The sequence below is a fragment of the Mesoplodon mirus genome (assembly GCF_964341445.2).
Source record: "Mesoplodon mirus genome assembly, chromosome: 4".
NCBI lineage: Eukaryota > Metazoa > Chordata > Mammalia > Artiodactyla > Ziphiidae > Mesoplodon > Mesoplodon mirus.
Window position 1 is genome coordinate 52,523,326 of NC_138979.1, and position 16,464 is coordinate 52,539,789.

Consider the following 16,464-nt stretch of genomic DNA (forward strand, 5'->3'; position numbering starts at 1 on the left):
CAGCATATATATAGATATGGAATGAACACCAAGATACACTGTGTATGTGTATATGTGTACATATAAAACAGCTTAAAAAATAAGTCTGGTAGTTACTTTGCCTTTAAGGGCCACTGTATCTAATAATTTAAATACTATTTGCATTTTTACTGCTGTACAATTTTTTCAGTATCTTTGTTCAGTGGTAATTTATCAACCACTTCACTTTGTACAGCTAAAAATCAGATCAAGGGACTTCCCTGGCAGTCCAGTGGTTAGGAGTTCACACTTCCACTGCAGGGGGCATGGGTTTGATCCCTGGTCAAGGAACTAAGATCCTGCATGCCTCACAGTACGGCAAAAAAAATTTTTTTTTAATTTTTAAAAAAATTAAAAAATAAGAGTCAGATCAAGTATGCTACATAGCCTAGTGCCAACTTAAAATGTTTTTTTCTCTATACATGCAAGTTCAAAAATTTTTCCAGGAATTCACCATTGATCTGAAACCCTTCTTTATGGCCTCCTCCTAACTCATGCAACTTAGAAATAACTGACTTTACTCAACTTAAAAGCAAACTATGGTTTTATTCAATAGCATCTTATTTGTTTTCTTAGTAATACAAATCACAATTTGTAAATATATGTTTATTTACTTCATTTTTATTGTTTGTCTCCCCTACAAAATTGTAAAAAAACATTTATTATACCACCTACTGTCAACCTCTTACCTGTCTCTTGCACTCTTGGTTTCACTTTATTCAAGTCTTCAGTAGCCTCACCAAGATTTTCTGCTAGTATTCTAAATAAAAGATTAAGATCTTCTTGATTTAGATTAACCTGGGAAATATGATATTCCAAGAAAAGAAAAAGATATTTCATTTTAAAATGAAACAATTTTAATATGGAAAACAAATCCTTAGTAACAAAACACTAAGGACAGGATACTCTTAACATTGACTACAAAATTATATAATCACTGTACACTCAAGTATTTCACTACTTATTTCATGTTAAAAATTTTATTTTCAAATATAAGACAGTGTTTGGAGAAAAACAATGTGATTTACAAGTCAATATTAGTTTCATCTACTTAACCAATATGATGACCCTTAGTGAAAGTTAATAATTATTAAAGAAATCAGATCACTTTTTTAAATAAGTGACTTTCAGAACACACATAAATTCTACTTTTTAAACAATAACAATTTCAATGTAATAAAAAGGCCACCTTCAATATGAAAAATAGGCATTTCACTCAATGCTATAATTATCTGAGGGGTACTCAGATATCCCTAAAATAAAAGGGTATGTATATAATATATAGAATGAGCTATAATTATAATACACTAATAAATAATTTACAAACAGATCTCTGCTAACGTGTACACATAACAAATTTAAAAGCTAAGTAACATTTAACTGAAGATTAAATTCTACTAAAATTAATAAAGATCCTGTTGGACAATATCACACTGAAATTTTCCTTACAACAATCAGTAAAAATTCCACATTTCATTTAGATTTATAATGAGCAAGTCTTCAGAGTCTGAACTTTCAATAAGAAATTTTTTTTCTGGGACTTCCCTGGTGGCGCAGTGGTTAAGAATCCGCATGCCAATGCAGGGGACACGGGTTCGAGCCCTGGTCCGGGAAGATCCCACATGCCGCAGAGCAACTAAGCCCGTGCGCCACAACTACTGAGCCTGTGCTCTAGAGCCTGTGAGCCACAACTACTGAGCACGTGTGCCACAACTACTGAAGCCCGCGGGCCTAGAGCCCATGCTCCACTACAAGAGAAGCCACCACAATGAGAAGCCCACGTGCCGCAACTAGAGAATGCCCACACGCAGCAATGAAGACCCAGTGCAGCCAAAACTAAATAAAATTTAAAAATAGTTTAAAAGGAAAAAGTTTTTTTCACTCATATACTCACATTCATTGACTCAAGATGACCTTTAATTTCCACAACAGGCACCTTGTGGTACCAAGATGCAGCTAGATTCCGATTTACAGAAAACTCCAAATTAATTGGATGCAACAGCTGAATATCAGGATGGGAGATGCCTGGCTGGATCACTGTCCTAATGAAAAATATAATTGATATATATGCATAAACATAGGGGTAAATGTAACATATCATTAAAAAAACACGAAGCCCAAAGTTGCTGCTCTAAACATTGATTTGAAACAAAACTGTTTTAGTGTTTTCTAAACTTGGTCTATAATTAATTTAATCTACAATATACTAGCATGGACAGATTAAAACACAGCTGTCCCTTGAACAACACGGGAGACTAGGGTGACGACCCCTCCATTCAATCAGGTAACTTATAGTTTGCCCTTCATATTTCGGTTCCTCTGTATATGTGGTTCCTCCATAACCACAGTTCTAAACAAGCACAGGTTGTATAATACTGTATTATTTACCACTAGAAAAAAATATCTGCGCATAAGCAGACCCATGCAGTTCAAACCCGTGCTGAGGGTCAACTGTATATGATATACAATTAAATGCCTTTAAGAAAACTTTTTTCTTTAAACAGAAGATAGATGACAACCTGAGTAAATTTTTAAAAGAAACTGATATTTTTGAAGCTATGGGGGAAATCATCAATACAGTTGTTCAAGGACTGATATGTGTGCTGGTACAGAGATTAGAGAAAAAAATGGCAAGATGAAAAGTAAGCTATTTCTAAGTTTATAAAGCTCTTCAACCAGGATTCTTTTCTGGACTTGTTTTATAATCATTCCTTTTGTATTTAAGATAATTAAATCTCCTTGGACGGGGTAGAAAATGATTTTAAAATGAACATACACACTTTCAAATGTCCTCTGGTGTGAGCCCTAGAGATACATCATTACTTACACAGCATTCCTGCCAAAAATGTATAAGCTCAATTAAATCATGAGAAATCACTCAGACAAAACTAAACTGAGAGTCATTCTATGAAACAACTAGACTGAACTCTTCAAAACTGTCATCATCATGAAAAACAAAGAAAGGCTGAAGAACTATCCCAGAATAAATGTCTATCAGTACAGAAATCTCCCTCACTAATATAGGATACAATTAAATGCCACGTTATCCTGGATTGAGGGGAAAATTCTTGGAATAACTGGTAAAATCTGAATATTGAATGCATATTAGATAATAGATTATATCAATGTTAAATTTCCAGAATTTGATAATTGTGGTTATTATGTAAGAGGATTAATGTCCTTGTTCTTAGGAGACACATGCTAAAGCACTTTGGGGCAAAGGGTTAAGATATCTATTCTCAAATGGTTTAGCAATAAATGTTTTAATTTCCAATTATAAAATAAATCTTGGGGATGTAACATATAGGATGGTGACTATAGTTAATAACACTGTACTATATATTTGAAAGTTGCTAAGAGCATGTATCTTAAAAGTTCTCATAACAAGAAAAAAATTTTCTGTAAATGTGTGGTGATGGATGTTAACTAGACTTACTATGGTGACCATTTAGCAATACACACGACTATCAAATCATTATGTAGTATACCTGAAACTAATATGTCAGTCACACCTGAATAAAAATAAAATTTTAAATTTTTAAATATTTTAAATGATAATACGTATATACAGAGTTAAAGCAAATATAAATAATTGGTGAATCTATTTGAAAAATTATAGGTACTATTTTTGCAATTTGTCTGTAGGCTTGAGATTTTTCAAAATAAAAAGTTGATTAAAAAACAGTTCTGGGGCTTCCCTGGTGGTGCAGTGGTTGAGAGTCCACCTGCCGATGCAGGGGACACGGGTTCATGCCCCAGTCTGGGAGGATCCCACGTGCCGCAGAGCGGCTGGGCCCGTGAGCCATGGCCGCTGAGCCTGTGCGTCCGGAGCCTGTGCTCCGCAATGAGAGAGGCTACAACAGTGAGAGGCCCACGTACTGCAAAAAAAATAAAAAAATAAAAAAAAAAAACAGTTCTATGCAACAGAAGTATGTTGAGCATGAATTTCAATAGTCATAAAATATCATAGACAATATTAAATAATACTTAAATATCAATACATAATTACTGAAAGAGTATACCTAGAAAGCTTAAGCTTTGTTAGCTGCACATCCATTCTATCAATTACTGGAGGGTCTGAGTAGTCTTCACCAGATACCAGACTGAACTGATTCTGAACTCTGATTAACCCAAGATCTACCACTACTGCACTGGTGGAAATGGAAGACTGTGGGATGACTATAACTGGTGCTTTTAAATCAATATTGATAGAAACACGAAAGCTCCTCTGGGCAAAATCTTTCACACTTGTGGCAGCCTTTTCTGCAGCCTGAGCAGTGGCAGCACTCAGAGCCTCTTTGGCTGTCTGGAAATTGTTCAGGAAGTTCTGTGGACACAAAATAAAAGGAGCAATTCAAAAAGGAGGACAAGCACATCATTTCTAACACCATCTTCTTTTTATTTATGTGCCAATTTTTTTCCAATAAATAACTTTCAATTTAGTCCTATCTTTCTAGTTAGGAAAGAATTACTGATTATCCATCCATATTTATGAGCTACCTGACAAGGGCTAATTATAATTAGACTTATATGGCTGAGGAACAGAGAAGAAAACAGTTTTAATAGTTTTTGCACTTGAGAATTTGGATTCATTATATTCCAGCAAAAATAATTCCAGTTCTAGACAATGCTAGACAAAAATCATTATATGATTCAGATTTCAACTGTTAAAGAGAGGTTTTGACCTCTACATTAATCCATAAAATACCATCAATAATCAAATCAATGCACAACCTAACATTCAAAGTTTTAAGATTTGCAATCATAATTATCAGACTTATTTGAAGTATTTCTAAGTCAAAAAATCTATATATAAAAAGTGATTTTACCAGAAGTGACATGAGGAATTTATGGAGATAGACAATCTGAATACAGCCAACGTTCAGTGACACCACACCATCCACTTTGGACATGTCAGTATAGGAATCCCCCTCAGTAGCATCTGGATACAAATCCAAGTTAAAATGAAAGACTTCATTTCCCATTATTGACACAGCCTGAAAAGCAGAGATTTGAATGCACTCCATCCAATGGACAATGACAAAATAAAATCCCAATTTAAAAGGGTTTATAATCATTACAGAAACATTTTTCTATCAAAATATATTTCATTAGTATTTTAAAAAATAAAATATATTTAAAAATAAAATCTCACGTTCAATCATCAAAAAATATTAATGATTTACTATCACCTACTTTTTTATGAACTGTCTTAGGATCAACATCTGTGACAATAATATTTTCCAATCTGGCAAATAGTGACTGTTTTCTTGACTGAAGAGAAAGGGAAGAATCAAGTCCTGTAAAAAAAATTATATTATTATAATTTCTATAGATACCATAATAAGATCTGAAGATTTTTCTTCCATTGCATAACTTTATTCTGTAGGTGATATTTTTTATAAATTTAGCAATGTTTGAACTCACAATTGATAAATAAGTGCAATATTAGATATTTTTAGTTTTATGAACAATGAAACCTATAAACTCATTAAAAAATAATTATCTGAATTTTCAACCTTGTGAAAAAACTACATCTAGTGCAAATAGATTATCTTAGGATTTTAGTAAATTCTTTACACCTTATATCCAGTCATTTACATAGAGACTATAAGAGTTTCATGAATCAAATTCAGACTAGTAGATGCACTGCCAGTTTAGAAAGAACAAAGAAAAACCCTAGCTTTCTGGGTTTTAAGTTCTTCAAGAATTGTATTAAACATATTCTTTACCTTTACCAGATCACAATGAGCTGGTAAAGATAGAGTCAGAGAAAAAAGCTACATTCATTTTAGCAGATTTTGCCTAAAAGAACATAATGGGCTCATAGGATTTGTTCTTCATGATAAGGTTGCTTTGCATTTGTACCAAGATAAAGTGTATTCACAGACCTTAAACTGAATTCTGGGTTGACACTTAGCTCCTCAACAGCATCTCTACATTGACATTAGTATTCCTTTCACCTCTGAGACAACTCTCAAAAGGGTCCAAAACACCAGTATGTGTGGTTCAACTCTCAAAGAGTTAAGAAAACATGCAATCCAATTATGTCATAAAATAAAATAATCCAGTTTTCACAGCTCAGAGCCTTCCATTTTATATATACTTTAGCATTGCAAAAAACAAAAACAAAAAAAGCTTATCTTTTAAACAATTTTTAATATCATTAAGAACTTTTACCTTGAATCTTGATTTCAGCAATATTGTTCTTCTCATCACAAACAATAACACAGAAAGCATTCAACTTGGCAAACAGCCTGAAGTGAATAATGTCACTCTCCTTAGAGGATACAATCACTGCATATAAACAAAGCAATTCTATCACAGTGGATTCTAGTAGTATACACTCTATTAAAGTTTCTTCCCTATATCAAGTGAACCATGGTTCTGCTTAAAATAATTTTAAAAGTCTCAAATTCTTAAGTATTTCAAATACTTTTTTTTGCTTTATATATTCTTTATATATAGTTTGCATTTTTAATAGTGAGATGTACTACTTTGATAATGTAAAAGCAAAAAAAAACTTAAAATACATAAAGATAATGACACTGAAACTCAAGGAAGTTACTGAATATTAAATAACATGCTTATGGTCCCATAGTTTAAGTAGCAGAGTCAGGATTTGAACTGAGTTCTTTCTGATCCAAAAGCTGGGCTCTTATCCAATTCGATGCTATCCCTGCACCCTTGCCCTCATGTCTCTGGGTCTTGATTTCCTTATCTGTAAAATGTTAGGGAAGATTAACCCTCTATGGAGTCCTTTCAGGAGCCACTGAGAGGAGGAAGAGCTCAGAATAAATACAGGTCTTCTTCCCCTAATACCCATATAAAGGCATCCCCCATCACCACCAGAATAAGAAAACTTTTTTTTTTTTTGCGGTACGCGGGCCTCTCACTGCTGTGGCCTCTCCCGTTGCGGAGCACAGGCTCCAGACACACAGGCTCAGCGGCCATGGCTCACGGGCCCAGCCACTCCGCGGCACGTGGGATCCTCCCAGACTGGGGCATGAACCCGTGTCCCCTGCATCGGCAGGCGGACTCTCAACCACTGCGCCACCAGGGAAGCCCAAAAAACTTTTTTTTTTAAAACAACAGTATTAATTACATTTATCTTACATATCAGGCACCCACGTATGACTCAGTTTGAAGGAAAGAACAAAGGTAGGCAAAATGGCATGTACATGACTAACCAGATGGTCTCTAAGATTCCCCATTTAGCTCTACAATTCTAAAACCCTTACTAACAAGAAACAAAACAGTGTTTTTCATACTTTTCTGCAGAGCTGAAGTTTTTTGTTGCTTTTCAGTAGAAACTTGTACTTCCTTGGTATCACCCATGTTTTGGCCATCTGATGGAATAATGGTTGTCAGGTAATTAAGAGAAGAGAGAAGAGCTTGTGTATGCAGCAACAGGTTTAAAGATGAAAAAGCCACCTAGAAATATTTTAAAAAGAAAATTAGTTCCCAGGCCAATTATACCAGTAGTCTGCATGATGTATGCAAAAGGCTCCTAACGAGGCTTGCATCACTGCCGTACACCACTTAAAAGGAAGAGAGAAGAGACGAAGACTCACAACTCACAGTCCTTAAACAGGGAATATATGGAGAGTAAATTATACTTACACATTTTGGGGGTTCATTTGAGTATCAAGGTAACCTAATTACTCCATTTCCCAATCCTAATTACCATAGAGCCTACAACCTGCCTGTCATGGCCATTCCAATATTCAATATATATATCACTTTTTTGAATCTTCAATGACTATTATTATGATTATATAAAACATATAAGTTAGAACATGAAACTCCAGAATCACCATGTATTACCACTGTGTTAAGAAATGATTTCAGGCTCTGCACATGGCTCTGCAAATGGACGTTGAAGCTACAGTGTCAGCAGAAGCCGGGTCGCACTAGGAACTCTGGTGTGAAGGGCTGGGTGTGAGGCCTCTGCACGCAGCACCCTATGAGCAAGTGCCTCTACACTAAGCACAAAGAACAAAGAAAAAGCTTGCGGGATCTTGGTTCCCAGGCTGGAGGTCAGGCCTGAGATCCTGTGGTGGGAGCTCCGAGTCCAAACCGCTGGACTAACAGAGAACCTCAGACCCCAGGGAATATCAGTCGGAGTGAGGCCTCCCAGAGGTCCTCATCTCAGCACTGAGACCCAGGTCTACCCAACTGCCTGCGAACTCCAGTGCTGGACGTCTCAGGCCAAACAACCAGTAAGACAGGAATAGAGCACCACCCAACAACAACAAAAAAAATGAAACGACAAAAAAATATGTTACAGACGAAGGAGTAAGGTAAAAACCTACAAGACCAAATAAATGAAGATGAAATAGGCAACCTACCTGAGAAAGAATTCAGAGTAATGATAGTAAAGATGATCCAAAATCTCGGAAACAGAATGGAGAAAATACAAAAAACATTTAACAAGGATCTAGAAGAACTAAAGAGCAAACAAACAATGATGAACAACACAATTACTGAAATTAAAAATACTCTAGAAGGAATCAATAAAAGAATAACTGAGGCAGAAGAACAGATAAGTGAGCTGGAAGATAAAATGGTGGAAATAACTGCCAGGGAGCAGAATAAAGAAAAAAGAATGAAAAGAATTGAGGACAGTCTCAGAGACCTCCGGGACAACATTAAACGCACCAACATTCGAATTATAGGGGTCTCAGAAAAAGAAGAGATAAAGGAAGGGTCTAAGAAAATATTTGAAGAGATTGTAGTCGAAAACTTCCTTAACATGGGAGAGGAATAAGTCAGTCAAGTCCAGGAAGCATATTGAGTACCATACAGGATATACCCAAAGAGAAACACGCTGAGACACATATTAATCCAACTATCAAAAATTAAATACAAAGAAAAATTATTAAAAGCAGCAAGGAAAAAGCAACAAATAACATACAAGGGAATCCCCATAAGGTATGGGGATATGGGGATATATGTATGCATACAGCTGATTCCCTTTGTTATACAGCAGAAGCTAACACAACACTGTAAAGCAATTATACTCTAATAAAGATGTTAAAAAAAAAGATTTCAAATGTGACATTCATGAGATTTAAATATAAAATATGCAATTAAGAGTGAGTTCTCAGTCACTAAATAATCTTCTAAAACCACAATTATGGTCCTATCATTAAAAAAAAAAGAATATATAGCTTATAGGAGAAAATATTGTTTTTAAAAACAGTAACTCCAGAAACCTAAAATAGCAACACAAATTGCTTTAAAGAATACATGATTTTCTAATAGCAAATTGAAATTTTTAAAAAATCACTTTTTATACAAAAGGACTTCTTTTCATTGCTTCAAGACACTAAGTGGATATAAAAATTATTAAAAGGAAGATTCAATATTCAACATATTTTCCCATCTCTCAAGAGTATAATCTGAAACTCATTTCTCTCATTTTCTTTTTACTGTATCCTAAAATTACATTTTGCCACTTCTTCCTCTACTTGAGTACCTTAGTATAGCTCCAGAAGTACTCAACATCTCTCCTTGTATTTCACATACTTTCTGAGCCCTGCATTAAAAGACAGTATCTAGTTTGGTTTGTTCAGAATCCTGTTGGTTCTTTGTAAATCAAAGTTCCCTCATCTACAGCATTCCCTCCTTTAGAAATAATTAGGATGTGATACCATGAGTTAAATAACAGTATTATTATCCTGAATCATAAACACAGAGCATGGTAGACATTTATGAGGCTAATTTATAACTTTTAATGGTTCCTCAAAGGATACTGAAGACTTCCAGAGTAGGTTATTTTCAAACAGGATCTATTCTTTTAACAGAATTTCTTACCTTAAGTGTTTGTTCAGTTTTTTCAAAACTAGTTTGAAAACTGGGTCCATTCTTATCAGCCTAAAAAAAAAAAGAAAGAAAAAAACAGTTCTAAAGAAGGAATTAAGACCAAAGTAAATGAATCATTTACTTATAATCTTTACTTTATTTATATTCAGTTATAACTATTTTTAAATACATTATATATTTAATTTTATTATCATTATTATAAAGTTACATCCAAATCCATTTATTTATCATAAGGGTAAAAACTTGCCCTCCTCTTCAAACAGAGGAGAGCATGGCATCATTCACTTTTGGGAAACTGCAGCTAGGGATCAGAATGATAAACTCTGAGGGTTAGAAGGTTTAAAGGTAGTCTAGCCCATCTATCACCTAATGTTTAAATACCTTTAGAAAGTCTTCAGCAAGTCTATTTTAGGATATCTCCAGTGAAAGAAACCTAATTTTCTTAGAAATCCAAACTTTAGAGAAGTCTGATTTAATGAGGTCTTCACACTGAATCAAAAATCTGTCTCCTGGGATTTCCCTGGTGGTCCAGTGGGTAAGACTCCGGGCTCCCAATGCAAGGGGCCCGGGTTCAATGCCTGGTTGGGGAACTAGATCCCACATGCATGCCGTAACTAAAGATCCCACATGCCGAAATGAATGAAGATCCTGCGTGCCACAACTAAGACCCGGTGCAGCCAAAAAAAATAAAATAAATAAATAATCAATCAATAAATAAATACATATTTTTAAAAATCTATCTCCTATCATAATAACCAATTGGTTCAAGTTATATCCCTTGGGAACATACACAGTAAATTCAAAGTTTTACCTGCTGTGAGAAGCCTTCTGGCTAGATCAATATCCCTGCCTCCCTGCTCCCATAATGCTTTGTGTTCCTCCTTATTAAAGAATCAAACACATTATATATTTTTTTGAATTTTATTTTGTTTTTTATACAGCAGGTTCTTATTACTTATCCATTTTATACACATTAGTGTATACATGCCAATCACAATCTCCCAATTCATCACACCACCACCACCCCCGCCACTTTCCCCCCTTGGCGTCCATAAAACACATTATATTTTAATTGTTGTTTACCTATCTCCCTACTGGTTTATAAATTCCTTGAGAACAGAGAATATTTTTCATCTCTGTATCCTAACACAACCTGACACAAAAGATGTTCAACAGTTATTGAATAATTAAATAACTCAACTAATCTTGAATGAAGCTGAATACCATCAGTTCATATAACATTCTTCAACATTCTTCATATAATATATTTTTGAGTCCTTCCGAATCCTAGCAATTCTCTTCTGAACCAGATTCAATTTGACTTTATCCCTTTTGATGTAGGATACTTAGCCAAATACCACCTACACATACAATGAATGTAGGTAGGTGAATGTGCCCCAGAAGACAGTAGTAGGACCTACTTCACCCCAGGCTTCCATCTTTGTGGACAAGAAGTGTGACTTTGTAAAATCCTAGTCCTTATTTGAGTGAAAGAGAAAGGTGTGCAAATGGAAAGAGAAACAGTAGATATCCCTATGATCCAAACCTATGATACACAAGAGCCTTTAATAACCTACTGTCATCTTTTTCCTTCCAGAGGATAGTTTAGAGTATACAATAAATATATAAACATTCTATGACTCTTACCTTAATGTACTCCGCTTTTAAGAGATCTAATCCAGGTTTGTCAGAAGAGCTAATCAAGTGAAGGGGCTTCTTTTTGGACCCTAGATTAAAGAAAAAGAAAAAAAAAGTGTTTCAAATAAATTGCTCTTTTTTACATCTGGAATTTTCAACATGTCCTTTTCTTCTTAAAAAATTTTATTAATTAAGCTTTAAAAGACTATCTGCACATATTTTCATGGTTATTAAGGTCATCACTGGTAAAGAAATAAGCCAATCCAAATCCTTACCTTACCTCTGACATCCAACTTACTTAAAAACATGCATACTGTATTTATTTTCTTTGATCTTACATCTGCGTTCAAAAGTAATCAAAACTTCACTAGATATTTTTAAGACCATATGTGCATTCGTAAGGCAGTAGAAGACTATGGGTGTTAAGAATCAGGAAATATGAATTCTAATTCATCTCTACCTTTACCAAAAGCTATTTAACTTCAGTTTTCTCAACTACATAACAATGAGGTTGAACTAGAAAAACATGTAGTATTCTGTTGAGCTCTAAAATTTCATTCATATTAAAGAAATTTAAATAATTTTCCTTTGTTTAGACTAAGAGAAGGCTTACACAAAAGAGGAAATAGTTTTTTGAAGGGAGGAGAATTGTTAAATTTCTTTAAATTTAAAAACAACAGGTACCACCAGATGTCCTCTATATCCTCATGTACATGTCCCAAGGAACTACCTCCAGAAGCCATGGAGGGAGAAGTGATTTATCCACTCTTTTACCCATCTTGTATTATTTGCAGTTTTATAACTCCTGTTTCTGAGATATCTCAGAATTTTCCACTGAAATAACCTTCTCTAAAGGAAAAAATAGCCTAGAAAATTTATTATTTGTATTTTTCCCCTTAAGACAGTAATGTAAACTCCATCTCTCCACAGTACTTACAGGAGCTTACTAACACAAAGCATTTTTCTTCTAAGCTAAGGTTAATTTTAGTTAGAGCTATTTAAAAAATAACAAAAAAATAAGTCTTTATATTTGACTAAAATACTAGGCAAATATTAGGTAACCTTAATTACTGTAGATTCACCCATTCCTTCATTCCTCATCCAATGAGTATACAAGATGTACACTGAAATGCATAAACCATAAAAGCTTCTGAAAGAATTAATTTTATGTCCCACCATTTTCATTTTCATAACCTGATGCTGCTTCTGATATATGAACACTATTGAATCAAAAGAACAAGAACTTCAATATTATAAGACCAGAGATAAATTCTAGGTTTTGCTATTCATAAGATGCATGATCTTGAGTAACTCACTTAATCTCTTTTTATTTAACCTTCCTTTGTTTGTAAAATGGGAATAATACTCCCTATATAAAGGGGATTTATATGGACTCTCTGAGTAGATCATAGTAGTTAAGAATACAGACCCTAGGGCCAGATTTCTAGGGTTTTAATCATGGTTCAGCCACTAACTAACTAGCAGTGTGACCTTGGGTAAATTATGTAACCAATTTATGACTTTGTTTCCTCTTGTGTAAACTGGAGATAATAGCATTGCCTATCTTACAGCATTGTTACAAGGATTAAATGAGTTATTATATATAAAATGCTTAGAACACTGCTAGCTATTATTTATTTTAATTATTACTATATAAATGAATGTGTTTCAGATACTCAAAAGTGATACTAAATCTGTTACTGTCCATTATTTCTAATTTTATGGCTATTACCTTGAATTTCATGGTAATCCAAGCTGATTTTCTTTAAGTAAGTTACTGCAGTTAAATCAAATGTTCTCATTGTAGCCTCTGTTCCTAACTGAGTAACATTAAACACTAGAATTGTATCCTCTTCCTTCTGTTGTTTGGTAAATTCCAAAATCACCTAAAACAATCAGGACAGCCAATGAAAGGCAGATAAGTACTTTGAATCATACTTAAAAATACAAAATCCTTCTTCATATATACAGTCATGACCATAGTAGAAATTTTGCTCATACTCTTCTATTACCATCAAGTTACTTACCATGATTGGAAGTTATCATCTTAAATTCTATTATTGAGAATATAACTACATCTATCTAAAAATCATGATGAAATGTTATATCTTTATTGATTTACTTTTTTAATTTAGTAAAAAATATGCATGTATGAATTCTTCCTGAATATGGTTTTTTAAAACCTTTATCTCAAAACTAAAAGTCACGTCTGGTGATATAAGAATCATCTCCATTAATGTCAAAAAGTACAACAACGACATTTACTATTACACTACTATTCAAATTTACTGTAGAAATGATAGCCAGTATATTTAGCCAATGAAAAATAAAACATATATGTTGCTATTTTTAAAACATGCAAGTTCTTTGATGGAGGTCAAGAGATGGAGGTCTTTGCCCAACCCCCGCAGAATTTGGGCAGGGTTGTGACTGCTTCAATCAACAGAGTACAGGGCTTCCCTGGTGGCGCAGTGGTTGAGATTCCGCCTGCCGATGCAGGGAACACGGGTTCGTGCCCCGGTCCAGGAAGATCCCACATGCCACATGCCGCGGAGTGGCTGGGCCCGTGAGCCATGGCCGCTGAGCCTGCGCGTCCGGAGCCTGTGCTCCGCAACAAGAGAGGCCACAGCAGTGAGAGGCCCTCATACCACAAAAAAAGGCCATGAAACTTCCACCTGGGATTTCTCATTCTGGGGGAAGCTAGTTGCCATGTAAAAAGTTCAACTACCCTGAAGCTGCCATGGTCAGGAGGCTGTGAGTTGGTACTGTGGTCAACAGTCCTAGCCAAGGTCCCAGCCAACATCCAGTATCAACTGCCAGCCTCATGAGTGAGCCATGAGGCCCACTGAGAGTTCAGGTCACTGCTACTCTAGTCAAATGTGACTGAAAGCATGTGAAAGACTACATGCAAAAATTACTAAGCTGGGCCTTTCCAGAATTCCTAACCCACAAAACTGTTAGCAAGATAAAATAGTTGTTTTGAACTATCACATTTTGGGAAAAGCTATAAGCCAGCCACAGTAACTGGAAAAATATAAATGCTGAAAAAAATGCAAAAACTAATACTATTAGCAGTGATATAATCATATACCTAAGAAAAATCAGTAGCGTCAACTGAAAAATAGAAACAATAAAACAGTACAATAAGATATTCAGTACTGAATTGATATACAAAAATAAATTTCAAATAAATCAATGATTTAAATGAAAGCATTCCAATCATAAAACAACAAATAAAATCATGGGTAAATATTTTTGTAATGGAGGATAATTTTCTAAACACACACTAAAACTAGAATGTAAAGAAAAAATTAGATAGATTTCACCACGGAAATATTTAAAACTTCAGCATGGCAAAAAAAGGTCAAATTGGGAAAAATATTTCTAACAGCACTACTATTTTTTCTTAGATGATTTTGACTGTTTATGACTTTAGTTCATTCATTCAGTATTCAATAAAATATTTATTGAGCATCATCTTCCATGTATGAGGGTGTGCCAGCCACTAAGAACATCAAAATGACCAGGACAGACAAAGTCCTTGTCTTCAAGAAGCTTACATTCTAGGGAGGATGGGGAAAAGCAAAGGTTGCTATTTTGTGTTGCGTGCTCAGGCCTTTCCAATAAGATGGCATTTCTAAAGGAAGTAAAGAAGCAAGTCCTGCAAGAAAAGAGTTCTCCAGGCAAAGGAAACAGCAAGCACAAAGAATATGTTTTGGTATATACAAGAAAGAACAAAAGGCAAGTGTAAGCTCCATGAGGAGGAACTCTGCTTACTGCTGTAGCTCTAGTATCTAAAATAATGCCTGGTGCATGACGACACTTGATAAACATTTATGGAAGGAATAAATGAAATATGGCTGGAGCAAAATGAGCAAGGAAGAGAACAGCAGATGAAGCCAAAGAAGTCACATGGTGTGACTTGTAGACCATGTAAGGCCTTGTAGGCCGTGGGAAGAATTTAGCTCTTTACTGTGAGTGAGATGGGAAGCCTGTGTAGGGTTATGAGCAAAGCAATGGCATGAACTGACTTTCCCTTAAAACAATCACTCTAGGGACTTCCCTGGTGGTCCAGTGGTGAAGAGTCTGCCTTCCAATGCAAGGCACGCAGTTCGATCCCTGGTCGGGGAACTGAAATCCCACATGGCATGGGGCAACTAAGCCCACATGCCTCAACGAGAAAGAGAAAACCTGCACGCCTCAACTAGAGAGAAGCCTGCGTGCCACAACAAAAGATCCCACATACCACAACTAAGACCCAATGCAGTCAAAAAGATAAATACTTTTTTAAGAAAAGATTAAAAATAGTATCACTCTAGCTACTGTGTGGAGAACAGAGTACATGATGGAAGCAGAGAGACAGGAGGCTACTGCAATAGTCCAATCAAGATATGATGGTGATGTGGACAGTGCAATAGCTGTGGAAGGGAAGAGCAATCATTTGAATACATTTTGAAGGTAAAGTCAAGGGGTTTTCTGATATGTTAGATGGGAATATGAGAGAAGGAGAGAAGTCAAAGAAGTCTAAACATGGAGAACATATCTTTCTTTAAACAAATACCAATAATACTTAGATATAAAGCAGTCAATAAGAAATACCTCCTTTTTATACCTTTTGTGTTTTATTTCAAAGCAATGCATATTCATTTAAAAAAAATTTAATATATATAAAAGCAAACAGGCAGGAATGAAAAACTATAATCCCACCACACAGAGATGAAGACTGTCATTTATTAAAAAAAAGTGTGTGTGTGTATGTGTTTATTTTCTAAATGGAATCATAATATCCTTGGAATTGTAATCGCTTTTTTTTCCCCAAATAAAGATATGCGGTGACCATCTCTCGATGTCGATGTTTTCTTTTATTACTACCAGATTTTCAATGACTGTAAAAGCCATGTTGCAAATTTAGGTTGCTTACATTTTTCTAAATTATAAACATGACAATAAACTATATTATTTGGCTTAAAAGCTGAAAAA

The 16,464-nt window shown here is 34.9% G+C and overlaps 1 protein-coding gene across 2 annotated transcripts in view; it reads right to left on the minus strand.

Moving 5' to 3' along the window:
* The window catches only part of VPS13C (vacuolar protein sorting 13 homolog C), a 177,828-nt gene that overhangs the window by 82,220 nt on the left and 79,144 nt on the right, over positions 1–16,464 (minus strand). For both annotated transcript variants that reach the window (XM_082618382.1, XM_082618381.1), the window contains exons 26-35: positions 13,217–13,370; positions 11,494–11,573; positions 9,838–9,897; positions 7,290–7,452; positions 6,199–6,315; positions 5,215–5,318; positions 4,848–5,015; positions 4,041–4,345; positions 1,913–2,060; positions 708–816 (exon numbers count right to left, since the gene is read on the minus strand). In XM_082618382.1, coding sequence (XP_082474508.1) covers positions 708–816; positions 1,913–2,060; positions 4,041–4,345; positions 4,848–5,015; positions 5,215–5,318; positions 6,199–6,315; positions 7,290–7,452; positions 9,838–9,897; positions 11,494–11,573; positions 13,217–13,370 — 1,408 coding nt within the window. The remainder of the gene's footprint in view (positions 1–707; positions 817–1,912; positions 2,061–4,040; positions 4,346–4,847; positions 5,016–5,214; positions 5,319–6,198; positions 6,316–7,289; positions 7,453–9,837; positions 9,898–11,493; positions 11,574–13,216; positions 13,371–16,464) is intronic.